A 17,412-nucleotide genomic window follows, 5' to 3' on the forward strand; every position below is an offset into this window, starting at 1 on the left:
TTAGTCGCCAATGTTTGTGAATACGGTTTGGCGTGGCATATAAACAGGTAACATTACCCATGATCTTGATTATGCATAGAAGAATTCTCCTATAGAATCGTCAAGGTTGGAAAATGTTTCCATAGAAGTACGGGCTTATTGTCAAAGTAATCATTTTAATATATGGTCGATGTCTCCTTTATAAAATTGGGAAAGCGTTAGATGGGGATGATTCAACATTTTTGATTCAAAATTCCGTGTCATTATTTTTCACCGAGAATGTATTTCCTGAAGAGGAGCCATTCCATTGCGTGTAAATTTTTGCCAATTGATCAGCTCATATCTATATGAATTTAAGGTTTGTTTTTCTCAAATTATATGGAAAGTGATTTGGTGACCATTAGGGTTTTCTTTTTCTCTTCCCGGGAAAGCGGAAATTTTTTTCGAATTTCCAGGGATCCCGGTCAAAGGGAAACCTGCTTCAATGTGGCATATATTTAGACTTTTGAATAAATTAGAAATCGCCTAAAGCTACAGTTATAAGGCGCTGTCTGGGCCACTGACAATGTAATATTATGTTAATCGCTTATATCAGCCATAAATCATACTAAAATAAGATATCTTGTAATACAGAAAATACAAAAAAACTTTCAGCGGTGGATTATATTTGGTACCTAATTCAAATAGGAGAATGCAATTTCCAAAGTAATTGAATATCTAAACGAAAATAACTAGAACAATTAAACTATTTTGTATATTCCTCTATACTTAGGCTAAATTATACCCCATTCACATTAGACTCAAAATCTACTAAAAATGGATTTGATTACAAAGAACAACCCAGCAAAAACTCTCATTACCCGGTAATCTTGTAGGTAAGCCTAATAAAAAAGAAATAACCACTTATAAATTGGCATCGCTCCGGATTACATTTACATACGCATGTCCTAGGAGGAAAGTACTTCACCCCAGGCATACCTTCGGCCATAAAATAAGTAGTGAATTTAAAACATATAATCACCTAATATGTAACCACTTATTCATAGATATACCAAAGTTTGAAAAATAACCACTTATTATCTCAGGTATCCAATCCTTGAAAATAATTACTTCTCCCACTGGTTCTAATGGACCAAAAAAACGACGTTTAAATACTGCATTGCGATGCTACGCTACATGAATAGGAAAGAATATTGTACAAATAAAATACCAACGATGTTTTGGTACTAATTCATTAAACGTTCAGTCATTTTTATTAAGAATTATTTAACGTGAACTTATATGTTAATATTTTTGGAATGAAAATTATGTAATTGCATACATGGATGGTTTTTTATCGAATAGTTTTTGAAACAAAACATATTTTTCTACAGTAAAATATAAACTAATATATAAAGGTTGTGTATAGTGGTTAAATTTTAAGAAATTTAACAAAAGAAAATATAAAAGGCTTAATCAAGAGATATCTTAAAAACAAAAGGAACATTGGTTACGCAATCATGCGATATAATTCTGTGGTTTTCACATTAGATCAATTACACTATATCTATAAATTCAAAACAATTATTAGACTATAGGATCTTCATTGGATGATGACTTAGATTTTTCACTTATGCACTTATTTTTGAAATGACGATTTTTCGCATTTTTTATGGCCTTTCTTATGCTGTCTTCGAATGTGTCTTTGTTATCTTGTACAGTATTGAATGATGCCACTATTAAAAGGAAAAATATTAATGAAGAAGAAATTCGAGTTTTATTTTCTAACATGTTCACTTACTTTCAAGAACTTTCATAAGATTTTTGAAATTTCGTAAAGGCTTTTTGTTATGTATACCTTGAAAATTGTACTCAAGTAGTAAGTTTTGCTTTATTATCGATGTAAGTCCTTTTACAATTCCTTTTCCAATTAGGAGTGATCGAATTGATGTTACCTTGAAAAGAAAAACAAATAATTAAGTATTGGAGGGGACCATGTTCATGTAAAAAAAAAATAGTGGTATCCGCATCTAATAGTATGTATCATTATAGCACAATGACAAAAAATGCATTCAACATTATTTATGACGATTAATCACAACGCTTGCTGATGAGCCATTTACATTTGACATTAAAACTTTCTTTTCAGATGCGGACAATGAATATAGCGCTTCATCCAAACCATAAGAATTTTACATATAAATTGACTAGATTACATCCGTTCAATTTATATTCACTAGTAGTTGAGGTATCGGTTAATGGATATACCATAAGTGCAATAGTTTTAGTAGTTTCAATACATACGATATGATCTCTGTTGTCTTCATTGATTGTGCGTTCAAACTTATTAAGTTCTGCCTCCGTCTCGATTGGAAACATGGATAAAAATTGTAGTGATACTCCATTTACACTTTTGGAAAGGGACTGTAATGCAACTTTTTGTTCGGCCAATAAATTGCTAATCGTTAAATTTTGATTCGCTAGAGTCTCTACGAAAAATGAATTCCTGGTTTACTGAACGACCCGTATAGTACTACGAAGTAGAAGAGACTTACGTAAAACCATGTTGTATCTTGTTTCGTCAATCTGTTCCTTTTGTTTGATTAAATCTGAAATGAATAACAATTACAATTTGCATGCCGATCCTTGCTATTCATTTTACCTTTAATATGGTTAATTTCTGCACGTATTGCCAAAAAAAGTTCATCATTGGTATTATTGCAAGCCGAACTTTTACTTTTTGAAAGTTTTTGCCTCTTTGCGTTGTCCATTTCAAATGAGAATTCTAACAAAAAGAGTGTATTTGGGGAATAAGAACGAAACCACTCTTGTATGGAATTTTTACAACTTTGGCCAATATGTCTGTAAACGAGTACTGTTGCTTCTCCTCGTAGTCAGTTTCAGCGAAGACAATGTCCAATTCTTCAGAATTTATTGGATTGGTATAAAAGCTTTCTGAAGTTTTGAATGTATTTGCTTGAAATGTTGATTCGTCTATAATTTTCGAAATATTTAAAAAAGTTTTATTATTCATTAGACATACGTTATCAGGTGATTTGCAACTAAAATATCCTTTAGTGGTCAGTATTGATTGTATAATTTTTCTATGAAATCTTGGACCCAAAGACGGTCTTTCGGGTACGATATATGTATTAGCGAATGAGTTGTAAATTTGCTGTATTACGTGTCTCGACATTCTTACAGATCTTTTTATAATTTGCATAAAGTTTTCGAAACAATATGCTGAGAAATCATTTAGGTTTCCAAATTGCTTCACACATTCTGGTAAATGCAAAAGAGAGTGTACATTGTATGACACACTGGATCGTCCATAAACCACTGGAAATATTTCTACAAAATTATTCAATATTTGTTGTGCTTGTTCGATTTTCGCATTGCACGGTGAAAGGAGTAAAATTCTGTATGCTACGTGAAGTAAAAGGAAATGTTCATACAGCTCATCGGGTAAATTGTCTTTCAAAACTACTATTCCTGTATACAAAACAAATTGTCGGAACTCGGTAGCCTTCCATCTTGAAATTTCCACAAGAGTTCTCGGCTTACGAGCAAATTCTCGTGGGATATATGGCTTTAGAGCTAGTAAACTATCTGAAATAGATAGTATAGCTTTTGAGGAAACTGGTAAAATTGCAGTTTTGTTTGTAATACGAGCAAGAATTTTTTTTATAACGCCTAGATCTATTGCGTGCATGCAGTCAATAGGAAACTGCGATATCATTCCAATTCCGATCTTTTCTAAGCTCAGTTCCATATTTTGGTGCATCTTGGTATGGAAGTTATTATACTTTCTTAAACGAAAGTCGTCGTCATTTCGGCTTAAACCAGGTAAAACAGAGTAAGTGTTTACATTATCGATTCTTTGACCGCATTGTTGGCATTTGGCGCATCCATTAAATGAGACGTGTCCTTTTATACCGCAAACAAATGATTTCGCTGGAGCATCGCATACAAAAGCTCGTATACTTAATTTTAACCGCCTTTCATTGACCAGCAACCCACTTGTTTGAAAACTGGAGTATTCATTTACAAAGTCATGTAGAAAACTGTTTATGTCATGTGGTTTTTTTTTTCCAACATAATATCCAATCATGAATACATGGGAATCTTTAATATTTTTTACGTGACCAAGAATTGGCCACACTTCGAGTGGACAACTTTTAAAAAGGGATAAACCATCAATTCCGATGTCCAACACAAGTTCACAAATGCTAGAAGGAATGCTGTGTGCAAATTTTATTATCTGCCTTTTAAGTCCAATATGCACATATTTTCCCGGAGAAACGGTGCGGTCATTGCATTTTTCCTTTTGGCCCAGTAAACCTTTTACTGATACTGGAACGTCCAAATTTTCTGTTTTCAGAATCTTCAAAATACTACGAGTACACTGCACAGTAGGTTTGTGCTTCAGAAACCAAAATTTCAATTTTTCAGATAGAGACAATTCATCACTTTCTTGTGGATTGTTATTCTCGGACAGGGAAATATCGTCAACGGAGTTGTCGCTTGTCACAGATGAAGCCGCAAGGGAAACTTCTGTACACCTGTCTGGCAAATTCGTTGGCTGCTCCTTTCTAACATTGAAATCACTATTATCAACAAAAGCTTGAGATCCATCCATTAATTTCAAAAATTTTTCCCTCTCCGATTTTACCAGTCTCCTGTGATGCCGCTTGGTAATCATTTGTAGTTTTTGAATAATTGACTGACCTGCTGTATTTAATGAAGTTTTTTTTTTCAACGAAATGCACAATCACAAACTTTTAATTTCTGTATTTTCTTTTACAAACTCACATACACTTATCGAGAAAAAGCGCGCTGTTTTTTTATTTGTAATCGATTAAACACACGTATGTAATTTCGCCGGCGATGCATACAATTGTGGCAGCTACGACATTTCAAAACACAATTAAATACGCTAGCGATAACGAGCGTTACTTTGATGTCACTTAACTTTAAAAGCTTTCACTACTTTGATACAGGGAATATAACGTTGTACAAAACATGTAACATCAATCACAAAACTATATAAAGCAGATAAAATTAATTTCATGACTAATACAGAAACATTTTTGAATTGTTTCAGGGAGTTAAATTCTAAAACTACATTATAATATACCTAATACAGCATTTATTCAATATTTGTGTGATAAGATTACACATATAAAACACCATTATTATGAAGAATGTTTCTAAACGGAAAATCTCAAGAATTACTCTTACATATTATATTATTTTTGACTCATTTAAACATAAAGCACAATTATGTTAATATTTATGCTAAATTATGTCATTATTTATTCTATTTTATTATGAAATTATCGGTCAACTGCATTACATTTTGAGAATAATCATCACAAATTACCGATAACTACTTATTATTGTCATTACAAGAAAGTCATTATAACTCACCGCAATGTAATGCAAAGTGTAATGACAGTTTGACTACTGGTAATGCAAAATGTAATGAGTTGTGGTTACCTAGTTTTTGCTGGGAATACACTTAAAAATTTTTAAAGTAGATTTTGGAAGTGTAATGGGAATATTGATTTACCAAATGGTACTAAAAATAATGTTTTTTGTAGAATTTATCCCTCCATTTTATATAAAATGTTGTAAAGAAAAAATCGGGAGCGATTTCCTAGTGACCATGTTCCTCACCTTAAGCTTTTCAAAAATTGCTGTAGGTTGATTAATTTTATTTTATATACGTATAGCTTCAGAAATTCAGTTTTTAACGATATTCACCACCATACCACAGATGGATTTGTTAGTTTCAGTGTCTCTATAACAACAGGCAGCCTCAAGCAAATGTTTTAGTTTTTGACATTTATTCATTGGTTGTGGCCAAAAAATCCCAGTTTTATTTATTTATTGCTCACTTGATCTTCCATAGAGCAAATAAAAAAAGTAGCTAAGCTGAACTGGACTATATTTAAGAAAAAGAATCAAATAACCATTTAAACTTATTTTAGATCAATAATAAAAAAGCCAATATTAAGGAATCAATTGCAGCCTATATTTCTTTTTTGCCACAACTATTTTTCTATGTACATAATAACCTAAACAATAAGCTTTTTTAATTGATAATATTTTTTCTGTATTGTAAAGTTTTTTGCAGTTTCTTGGCTACTTGTCCCGATCAAAATATTTTAACTATGGAGATTTCGTCTAATAATCCATAAAAACGTAAATAAATAGCCGAAGAATTTTAAAGTGGCAGTCCGAATTATTATGTGGCTCACTTAGACTATTCAGTCCATTGTGATAAGAAATTTAGTTCGGACTCATTTCCATACGATCAATCACAATATTGTCTACTCGAAACTTTTCTTCCTTCAATTTTTTGGAACGAAAGCGTAGCATAATAATAGGTCGACTTGTTTTATACAAAGTATGGCCCTTATATTCATTTGTTTCACTTTTTGTTGATTTCCGCATTCGCATGTGAATATTTATGTAAGAGCGTGTTTGTTCGTCTAGAACCTATCCAATGTGTTTCCTTGTACTTGCTAACAAAACAAAGAGCCAGCTACTCAGTGACTGCCCGACGAAGGGAAAAAATAAAATAACCAGAAAGAAGAACAAACATACTCCTCAAAACTTTGTTTGACTTGAAACCATACAAAAAAAAAGTGCATATCATAGTATATGTTCCATGAGCGCTCCTGCAAGGCATGCACCCTATCAAAAACTGGAGGCAGCTGTTTTTTTAACTTGTTTTGCTTTCTTAATGAACATTACGTTAAACTCTAGAAGAGGGATGGTTGAAAGCAAAAATCAATAAAAAAAAATTGCCCAAGAAGAAACAAATAACATTTTTTTAAAACAGAGTATCGAGTGTGGAGAACATATAAACCAGCCAGCAAGCAAACAAATGATGACGTATTTGATTGTGGTGAAGGTTCTTTAACCCCTCCCGCTCTACACTAAATGTATCAATGCGCTGACGTCGTTGTTGCTGTTAGTGTACCATACAAAATCTACTGTAGCGACTAAGTTCGACGTTGGTTGACTGAGCTGCTTGTTATGAATTGTCTGCCGTACTTGTTTTTTCCCACTGTACTACTATGTGTATGTCATATTTTTTATGGAACACACACATATTCTGTCTGCTGCTGCTGCTAATTCTTAAGTGATAATTTGTGTATTTATGTACTTTCATATGTGTATTCTATTTTTGCACTTTCTTCCCGAAATGGAGGTAGCCCCATTGCATTTTGTCTTCACCTTGGACCCTGTTGATTTGAACTCACCATTTATCCAGGCATTCATTTGTGACATGGCCTCCTGATTTCGTTTACCCATAATCATTGGCCATTGAGCCATTTTTTCTTTTATTCTACCGTCAATTTTGTTGTCGCCCCTTTTCTTTTTACACAAAATTTTTTTTCGTGTGTATACTTCAGAATTTATTCCACAAATTTCTGCTGCATTTTTTTATAATGAATTTGACTTGTATTTGTTTATTCACACATTTATTTAATCAAATTTTAAGCTTGTGGGGGTTTTCAAAGAAATTTTTCCTTTTTCAGCTCTATCAAGACTAATCTTTTGCTGCTTTGTCTGCCTTGTTGATTATTTAGTTTTTGTATTGACTCTTATTCGTGATGGCGTTGCCAACATTTGCTAGTTTTCTGTATTTGCTTATATTGTTTTCTTCGTTAATCAGTGTTGCCACAGCACGAATACTTGTGGCATTTTTTCATTGTGTTGAGAACCTAAAATTTGTAATGGGACGTTCAAACGCAAAAATGTGATTAAAAATTTATTTTTTTGTTGACAAAAAATTGTACTGTAGTGCACTGGCTAGCATGCACGCCTTGCATGCTAACCCTGCTTCAACCGAACACCACAAAGTTTTTCAGCGATGGATTATCCCCTCTTAGTAATGCTGGTGACATTTTTGAGTGTTTCCAAGCTTCTCTAAGTGGTTTCGCAGCAATGTGAAACGCCGTTCGGAGGTCCCTTGTCACTGAGCTAATGCGTCCTCCAGACTATACGTTTTTCCGGACGGAATGTCTGTGATTGTAAAGAATCTTACAGTGTGCCCAATCGATACGACAATTCGTTGGTGACTGAATAACTGGTAAATGTGTTATCGATCCCATAAACATGCAGCAGTATCGATTATGCCTTCGGACTTAACTTATAATGTGGCCGATATATTGGATATGTTCGACACGATCACTGTCGTCCGGATAAAATTATAGTCTGCACGGCGCATAACATGGAATCGGGTGTGATAAAAGAGAAGTTCACCTACCACAGTGGTGGTAGATACTACAATGTACTAAATAGTCTAAGTGTACCAATAATATTGGGCTGCCACCTAACCTAACCTAATACTACGTTCACCCTAGGCACGAAATCTCACTATTTAGAACTTAAATCTCTACAAATCTCAAGTGTTCAAACTGGCAAAATAACGAAATTTCGTTGATTTGAGGATTTAACAGCTGTTTGTTGTTTAAAAGTAGAAGAAGTAAACGTTGGGACACTTCAGTTCACGGTAAATATTATGATTTTAACAATAAATTAACCGTTGAGCTATTGATTTCTTTTGACTTAATTTTGGAGCAAACAATTGAGTTACATTCGTTTTTTGCCAACATAAAAACTTCTCAAATATATCAAAACAAACACAAACCCATATGTGCACACACATTCATCTACAATTAAAATTGGGACAGGGTTACAAAACGCGCATTTTTAGTATTAAGACCACAGTTGCAGAAGGCAGTATAAGGGATTTTGAAAGAGATTTTGCTGAAATCATGTAGGAGCCAACTGATATTTGTCTATTGCAATCATCTTACGAGGATTTCGTGCCTAGTGGGAACCATCAACAAATATTAGTCAAAAGCCGACGTTCAAGTTTTAAAAAATTAAAAACTCCATTTTAAAACAAAAAATATCCCTTTTGCATGTTTGAAACGTCGATTTAATATGTTAATTTTTTTACCAAATTTTGAGAATTAACATTATTACTTTTTTTTAGAAAACCAAGTTTAGCGACAAAATAATCTTTTTTTGTCAAAATTCGTTTTTATTATTCAACATAGTTCCCTTCAAGAGCGATACAACGATTATAACGACCTTCCAATTTGTTGATACCATTTTGGTAGTACTCCTTCCATTTTGCCTCAAAATAGGCCTCAGTTTCGGCGATCACCTCTTCATTGCAGCCAAATTTTTTCCCTGCGAGCATCCTTTTGAGGTCTGAAAACAAGAAAACGTCGCTGGGGGCCACATCTGGAGAATATGCATTTTTGTCGTCATTCTCAATGACTTGTGGCACGGTGCGTTGTCTTGGTGGAACAACACTTTTTTCTTCTTCATATGGGACCGTTTTGCCGCGATTTCGACCTTCAAACGCTCCAACAACGCCATATAATAGTCACTGTTGATGGTTTTCCCTTCTCAAGGGAAAAACAGAGGCCATTACTTTCCAGCGGACTTTTGAGCCTTTCCCCGCTTCAGAGACGGTTCACCGGTCGCTGTCCACTCAGCCGACTGTCGATTGGACTCAGGAGTGTAGTGATGGAACCATGTTTCATCCATTGTCACATATCGACGGAAAAACTCGGATGTATTACGAGTTAACAGCTGCAAACACCGCTCAGAATCATCAAAACGTTGTTGTTTTTGGTCAAATGTGAGCTCGCGCGGCACCCATTTTGCACAGAGCTTCCGCATATCCAAATATTGATGAATGATATGACCAACACGTTCCTTTGATATCTTTAAGGTCTCTGCTATCTCGATCAACTTCATTTTACGGTCATTCAAAGTCATTTTGTGGATTTTTTTGATGTTTTCGTCGATAACCACCTCTTTCGGGCGTCCACTGCGTTCACCGTCCTCCGTGCTCATTGCACCACGCTTGAATTTTGCATACCAATCAATTATGGTTGATTTCCCTGGGGCAGAGTCCGGAAACCCATTGTCAGGAAAATTTTTTGCTTCCACCGTATTTTTTCCCTTCAGAAAAAAGTATTTTATCAAAACACGAAATTCCTTTTTTCTCCATTTTTTTCACAATAACAAAAGTTGCTTCACAAAAGACGCTCTATCTCACAAACTAATTGACTTACAGACGCCAATCATTTGAAGGTTGGTACTATTTAAAAATAATATGCATTTAATACTAGCGACGCCATCTATGTGTCAGACTGGGGACTTATCAGCCAACCTGTTAGTATCCACCTTTAGATGGATTTTGGATATACAAGTTGTTACAAAAGTAATGTTAAATGATAATAAATGTTAGCAGGTAATCGATACAGACCCCGAAATTAAATATTATGATTTACTTTAGAAATTTTGATCTTTCGCGTATTAAATAGAAGATAATTATTAAAGCTTGAGAACGATCTCGCTTCTATTTAATATTATGATTTACAAAAATACTTGAAGTGCAAGAAATATTCATGTAATGAAGCTCCTTCATCAGAATATGCGCTGTGCCTTGTGGGGGATAAATTACTGCCCATTTTATCTCTTTGTGTGTACACGGCAACCCTATACACTTTAAGGTGTTGCCAATATGTACTAATTAATTGGTAACTTAGAAAGTTGTGTTTATCAAACATTTACGACATTTGACACTAGAGGTCAGTGTCTTCAAATCAAAAGAACGATGCCAGTAAGTATTTCCTGTTCCCTTGCTATACACCTATTTAGTAAACGAAAATGTCATTTCGTTTAAATAATAGCTTTGATTTTCAAACTTCCTTATGGTATTGATATTGAGATAAAAATTAAATTAAATTTCCTATTTACCTTAAATAACTTGGTTTTGCATCTGTTGGAATGCAAACAAAAATCACTTGAAGACCTACTTATGGACTACATGTACATGTACATTTGCATTTAAATTGAATTTAGGTGAATTAATTTGGAGGTTTACACACTTTTAAAACTTACGCAAATATACAAACAGACAATTAAATGCAATGTTTCAGACTAAAAGTCTAATCAGTAAAAATGAATCTACCGTCTATTTGTCCACATGCAAAATGATAACATATGCAAAACTCGTCGTCTTTCTTTAATTTGTATGCGAGGGAGTCCATATTTTCGTATCTTTAAATAACGAGCTCGTTATATGCCCCCTCTCTCTTTTTTCTCTCTCAGAGTCGTTCACGCTCACTTTACTCACATGTATCATGAATTGTTAATAAATATTGGGATAACTACTTTTAACTGCACATTTGCATAATAATACGGATGGTAATATTGCCTTAGATTGTTTTGCCAATGATGATGACAGACAGCAATAGCTCCCAGATTCTGGTGAGACGACAACGCATAGACATGATAGGTAAAGATGCATTCGCCACCCAGCCACTACACACTTATCTGCTTACACATGACACAAGCATTGCATATTTGAGCAGTAGTTTCCCAATGGAGCTGCTTACAATGCAATTCTGGTTGCTTTATTAAATAATAGCTGATGCGATAGTGGGTGTTTTTTTTCACATCATTCCAGACGAACGCACATGCAAGCGAATGTGTGAATTCCAACGTGTCAGCCAGCTAGAAGTTTGATATGAGTAGAATTTTATCTCTAGGCAATAAGGTAGAATGTTGATTGGTTATATGGGGCTATTCAACAGTCATTAATCTTAAATAGGAAATGCTTAACCAACTATTGAATTTCACAGTAGACAATTGATATAAGATATCAGAAAAAACGACGTTTAAGAATTTTTTTTTTTTTTGGAAAAAAAATAAAAATCTTGTTTATATTAAAAGAACAAATTATTAAAAAATGATAATTTAATAACTTTAATCTGTTTTAATATAAAAACAGCGTTGCCACAATGATTTTTTAGTTTGGACCAAAATTTTTCTAAAATTGGACCAACATTCGTACCAGGGGATCATTTTTCCAAATTTTTCAAAATTTTATTTCTATACAAAATTTTGTCAAAATTTTATATCTATGGAAAATTGTATCCAAATTTTGTTTCTATAGAAAATTTTGTCAAAATTTTATTTCTATAGAAAATTTTGTCAAAATTTTATTTCTATAGAAAATTTTGTCAAAATTTTATTTCTATAGAAAATTTTGTCAAAATTTTATTTTTTTGTTTTTTGATCTCAGCTTAAAGCCATGCATTGACTAAACTACAAGTGTAGCTTAACCAACAGAGGAAAAGTATGCTTGTCAAATTTATTTGGGCAAAGCCCTATAGACTGCAAGATGGTTGGATGTACAGCTGTTTCGGAATTACCACATTCCTCATCAGCATCCTCTACTTGCAGCAAAACTATCAACCAATTATCAGAATAAATTCGGGTAATTCACTCAACCCAACGTGAACTACACTTGAACCTCCCGAAAAAGGGTTTGATAGTCGGCTACTGCCTAAACAAATTTGCCAGCATATCTCTTTTCCTTTGCCAAACTCAAATCATCGATTTGTATGTATTTGGCTGGGTTTGTTTTTGAGCGTGCTTCCTCTATCTTCATTCGTTTTGTTTGTTATTGTTGGCTTCTCTTCAATCGTTATTGTTGTTTTTTTGTTTTTTGATCTCAGCTTAAAGCCATGCATTGACTAAACTACAAGTGTAGCTTAACCAACAGAGGAAAAGTATGCTTGTCAAATTTATTTGGGCAAAGCCCTATAGACTGCAAGATGGTTGGATGTACAGCTGTTTCGGAATTACCACATTCCTCATCAGCATCCTCTACTTGCAGCAAAACTATCAACCAATTATCAGAATAAATTCGGGTAATTCACTCAACCCAACGTGAACTACACTTGAACCTCCCGAAAAAGGGTTTGATAGTCGGCTACTGCCTAAACAAATTTGCCAGCATATCTCTTTTCCTTTGCCAAACTCAAATCATCGATTTGTATGTATTTGGCTGGGTTTGTTTTTGAGCGTGCTTCCTCTATCTTCATTCGTTTTGTTTGTTATTGTTGGCTTCTCTTCAATCGTTATTGTTGTTTTTTTGTTTTTTGATCTCAGCTTAAAGCCATGCATTGACTAAACTACAAGTGTAGCTTAACCAACAGAGGAAAAGTATGCTTGTCAAATTTATTTGGGCAAAGCCCTATAGACTGCAAGATGGTTGGATGTACAGCTGTTTCGGAATTACCACATTCCTCATCAGCATCCTCTACTTGCAGCAAAACTATCAACCAATTATCAGAATAAATTCGGGTAATTCACTCAACCCAACGTGAACTACACTTGAACCTCCCGAAAAAGGGTTTGATAGTCGGCTACTGCCTAAACAAATTTGCCAGCATATCTCTTTTCCTTTGCCAAACTCAAATCATCGATTTGTATGTATTTGGCTGGGTTTGTTTTTGAGCGTGCTTCCTCTATCTTCATTCGTTTTGTTTGTTATTGTTGGCTTCTCTTCAATCGTTATTGTTGTTTTTTTGTTTTTTGATCTGTAGTTTAGTCAATGCATGGCTTTAAGCTGAGATCAAAAAACAAAAAAACAACAATAACGATTGAAGAGAAGCCAACAATAACAAACAAAACGAATGAAGATAGAGGAAGCACGCTCAAAAACAAACCCAGCCAAATACATACAAATCGATGATTTGAGTTTGGCGAAGGAAAAGAGATATGCTGGCAAATTTGTTTAGGCAGTAGCCGACTATCAAACCCTTTTTCGGGAGGTTCAAGTGTAGTTCACGTTGGGTTGAGTGAATTACCCGAATTTATTCTGATAATTGGTTGATAGTTTTGCTGCAAGTAGAGGATGCTGATGAGGAATGTGGTAATTCCGAAACAGCTGTACATCCAACCATCTTGCAGTCTATAGGGCTTTGCCCAAATAAATTTGACAAGCATACTTTTCCTCTGTTGGTTAAGCTACACTTGTAGTTTAGTCAATGCATGGCTTTAAGCTGAGATCAAAAAACAAAAAAACAACAATAACGATTGAAGAGAAGCCAACAATAACAAACAAAACGAATGAAGATAGAGGAAGCACGCTCAAAAACAAACCCAGCCAAATACATACAAATCGATGATTTGAGTTTGGCAAAGGAAAAGAGATATGCTGGCAAATTTGTTTAGGCAGTAGCCGACTATCAAACCCTTTTTCGGGAGGTTCAAGTGTAGTTCACGTTGGGTTGAGTGAATTACCCGAATTTATTCTGATAATTGGTTGATAGTTTTGCTGCAAGTAGAGGATGCTGATGAGGAATGTGGTAATTCCGAAACAGCTGTACATCCAACCATCTTGCAGTCTATAGGGCTTTGCCCAAATAAATTTGACAAGCATACTTTTCCTCTGTTGGTTAAGCTACACTTGTAGTTTAGTCAATGCATGGCTTTAAGCTGAGATCAAAAAACAAAAAAAACAACAATAACGATTGAAGAGAAGCCAACAATAACAAACAAAACGAATGAAAATTTTATTTCTATAGAAAATTTTGTCAAAATTTTAAAAATTTTGAAAAGTCACCGATTTAACGAAAATGGACCAAAATCAATCAAATTCCATTTGGTCCGACCATCGGACCAAATTTAAAATTTAATAATTTTTTGGACCAATTTTGGTCCGATCGGACCAAAATGGCAACCCTATATAAAAATAAAAAATAAATTACATTAAAAAAGGGTTTTGCTTTTCAAAAGGTATTTAGTTTCATTAGATATTATATACAGTGCTGTTTAAAACATAAATAAAATAAAAATAAAAATATCGAAAACCAAGGTTTTAATGCAATTTTCGTGCTTAAAGATTTTAGGGAATAAGGAAACTAACGACGAAGTCTTTTTGAGAATTTATAAAATTCATTAAAAAAACGGTTTTTGCTTGTTCAAAATATTTGCAACTAGTATTAAGTGACCCATAAACGGCATACAAATTTTAATTGAATTTTAAAAATACTCAATTAGAAATTTAATTGTTTTAACACATTTTTTAATTTAACCAAAAATCAATCACAAAAATTAATTGTGTCAATTATTTTATATAATTATATTTTTTTATTTTTATAATAATGATTTTTTAATTGGACCAATTAATTTTTTAATTGACGTTGGCATTGATACTGTCATTTCTGTGATCGAAGGAATTTCAATTAAAAATTGATTGGATCAATTATTTTTGGTGATTGAAGACAAAAAATATTTTTTCTGTGTTTAAAAAACATTTTTACTCTTAACTTTAAATGTTAATAGCACATATTTCTGGCATTGACAGGATTCTATGAAGCTTCAAAAAAATACTTGATTAAAAAATTAATTGATTTCATTAGAAAATTTCAATTAATTTTTTAAATGATTTAATTTATTTTTTAATTGATGTTGATTGCAAAATTCAATTAATTTTTTAATTAAAAACGAAACTATTTGTAATCGATATAAATTTTAATTGAATTTTAAAAAATATTCAATTAGAAATTAAATTGTTTTAACACATTTTTTAATTTAACCAAAAGTCAATCACAAAAATTAAGTGTGTCAATTATTTTATATAATTATACATTTTTTTTATTTTTATAATTATAATTTTTTAATTGACGTTGACATTGACATTGATACTGTCATTTCTGTGATTAAAGGAATTTCAATTAAAAATTGATTGGATCAATAATTTTTGGTGAAGACAAAAAATATTTTTTTGTGTTAAAAAAATGTTGCTCTTAACTTTAAATGTAAATACCACATCTTTCTAGCATTGACAGGATTCTATGATTAGGGCCAATACCTTGTCCAGAAAAATACCCTCAGACTATAGTATTGCTCCCACCATATTTGACGGATGTTTTTGTGTATCTTCACACAAACATTATTTTTTCAGATTCAATCACAAAATTAATTGATTTTTTAATTGAAATGTCTTCAATCACGAAAATGATTGTATCAATCACAGTCTTAATTGAGCATCAAAAAAATACTTGAATAAAAAATTAATTGATTTCATTAGCAAATTTCAATTAATTTTTTAAATGATTCAATTTATTTTTTAATTGATGTTGATTGCAAAATGCAATTAATTTTTTAATTAAAAACGAAACTATTTGTAATCGATATACTGTTATATTTCAATCACTTTCTATAACTAGTTTTAATCCTTTTTAGTTTGATTCAAGAATTTATAGTTTCAAAAAAAAAAAATTAATTAACATTTTAAAAAATATATCCATAATTTTTTAACTGTCTTATTCTTACGAGTTTAATTAAAAATTTAATTGTTTAATCAATTAATTTTTTAATTAAAAATTTAAAATTAAAAAAAAAAAAAAACAAGTATATACGACCGTAAGTTCGGCCATGCCGAATCTTATGTACCCCCCACAATGGATTGCGTAGAAACTTCTACGAAAGACTGTCATCCACAATCGAATTACTTCGGTTGTGGTATCTTAAAACTTCTTAACATCGTTTTCTAAATTGTGAGTTAGTCCATACGTGGTAGATATTAGACAAAAAAGGTATGTATAGGTAAGTCTACAAATAATTACGAATCGATATGGACTTTTGCACGGTACGTAGAGAGCCAGAATTGAATTATGGGGGTCGCATATATGGGGTCTACACGCAAAAAAATAATTCTTTCCTCCCAAACGAAAGTTTAGACAAACAAAGTTCGTTTGGGATGCTTTTCGCTGTAAGCAAGTGTATTTGGAAGAAAAGTATATACTTTTTGTGATAAACGTTTATTCTTTTCCAGGATGTAAAAACAATTTCATAAAGACTAGCTCAAAAAAAACATTATTTTCTTGCTAATTGCATTGTCACTCACATCTTTCTCACATCCACGAGGATTTTTAGTTCTTAACACCTTTTCCTGTAATACCAACAATGTAGAAGAAATTATACGATTTTATAAATTTTTAAAATTTTTTTTACCTTTCGCCTGGACGGAGAATCGAACCGCGGACCATGCACATTGTAAGCCAACACACTAACCACTGAGCTATGTACCTGTTATGGTCATCAATAGATAAATATCCATATAAGTTATATTTATATAGCATAGCTTGCGGCGCCCACGAACCGAATAAACAAAGTTTATTTAACAGAAACAAACATTTAGTTTGGCACCGTGGAGCAGTGGTAGCTACGTCCGACTCTCATGCCAAGGGTCGTGGGTTCGATCCCTGCTTCGGCCAAAGTTTTTTTTTTGCTTTTGTTTTTTTACATATATTCCAGATATATTCGGAAGATTCCGAAAAATGTTCAACATTACATTGTACTATATTAAATTTTGAACTGTAAAATGTGTCTTATTAAAGACCTAAAGTCAGAAAAGAACAGTGTTTGATATAAACGAAATGGACTGTGTTGTTATTTCAAAAATAACTTTTTTTATTGAAAAAATAAAAATTTTGTAACAAACGAATTTTTTCGAAGCAATTCAAAAACTCTAACAAAAGAAAAACGTTTTCGGTACACGTTTTCCAAACGTTTTTTTCTTCGCGTGTACATACAATTATGTTATGA

General features: G+C 32.8%; 3 protein-coding genes across 6 annotated transcripts in view; 1 reads left to right on the plus strand and 2 right to left on the minus strand.

The window, feature by feature from the left end:
• Brf (Brf RNA polymerase III subunit) overlaps positions 1–17,412 on the plus strand; it is a 132,252-nt gene that overhangs the window by 30,733 nt on the left and 84,107 nt on the right. The gene's annotated exons all lie outside the window — the stretch shown is intronic.
• lute (BTB/POZ domain containing protein 3 lute) overlaps positions 1–17,412 on the minus strand; it is an 88,152-nt gene that overhangs the window by 18,966 nt on the left and 51,774 nt on the right. The window contains exon 1 of one of the 3 annotated variants that reach the window (XM_075291944.1): positions 7,233–7,560. The exons of the other annotated variants lie outside the window; for them this stretch is intronic. Within the exon in view, the coding sequence (XP_075148059.1) occupies positions 7,233–7,305 (73 nt within the window). The 5' untranslated portion in view covers positions 7,306–7,560. Of the gene's footprint in view, positions 1–7,232; positions 7,561–17,412 lie in introns of those variants that run through there. 3 annotated transcript variants of the gene reach the window in all.
• Positions 1,198–4,933, minus strand: LOC142222023 (uncharacterized). 2 transcript variants are annotated; one of them, XM_075291947.1, is made up of 6 exons: positions 4,687–4,933; positions 2,621–2,952; positions 2,514–2,567; positions 2,263–2,447; positions 1,760–1,913; positions 1,198–1,694 (listed from the first exon to the last, which is right to left on the minus strand). In XM_075291947.1, exons 2-6 carry the CDS (start codon positions 2,727–2,729, stop codon positions 1,546–1,548), a joined length of 651 nt encoding a protein of 216 aa, XP_075148062.1. In that variant the 5' UTR covers positions 2,730–2,952; positions 4,687–4,933; the 3' UTR covers positions 1,198–1,545. The 2 variants fall into 2 exon arrangements, with proteins under 2 accessions (XP_075148062.1, XP_075148061.1); XM_075291946.1 differs by lacking the exons at positions 1,198–1,694; positions 2,263–2,447; positions 4,687–4,933 and having other exon boundaries at positions 1,869–1,913; positions 2,621–4,680.

Source organism: Haematobia irritans, chromosome 1 (genome assembly GCF_050003625.1).
Source record: "Haematobia irritans isolate KBUSLIRL chromosome 1, ASM5000362v1, whole genome shotgun sequence".
In the NCBI taxonomy this organism is placed as follows: domain Eukaryota; kingdom Metazoa; phylum Arthropoda; class Insecta; order Diptera; family Muscidae; genus Haematobia; species Haematobia irritans.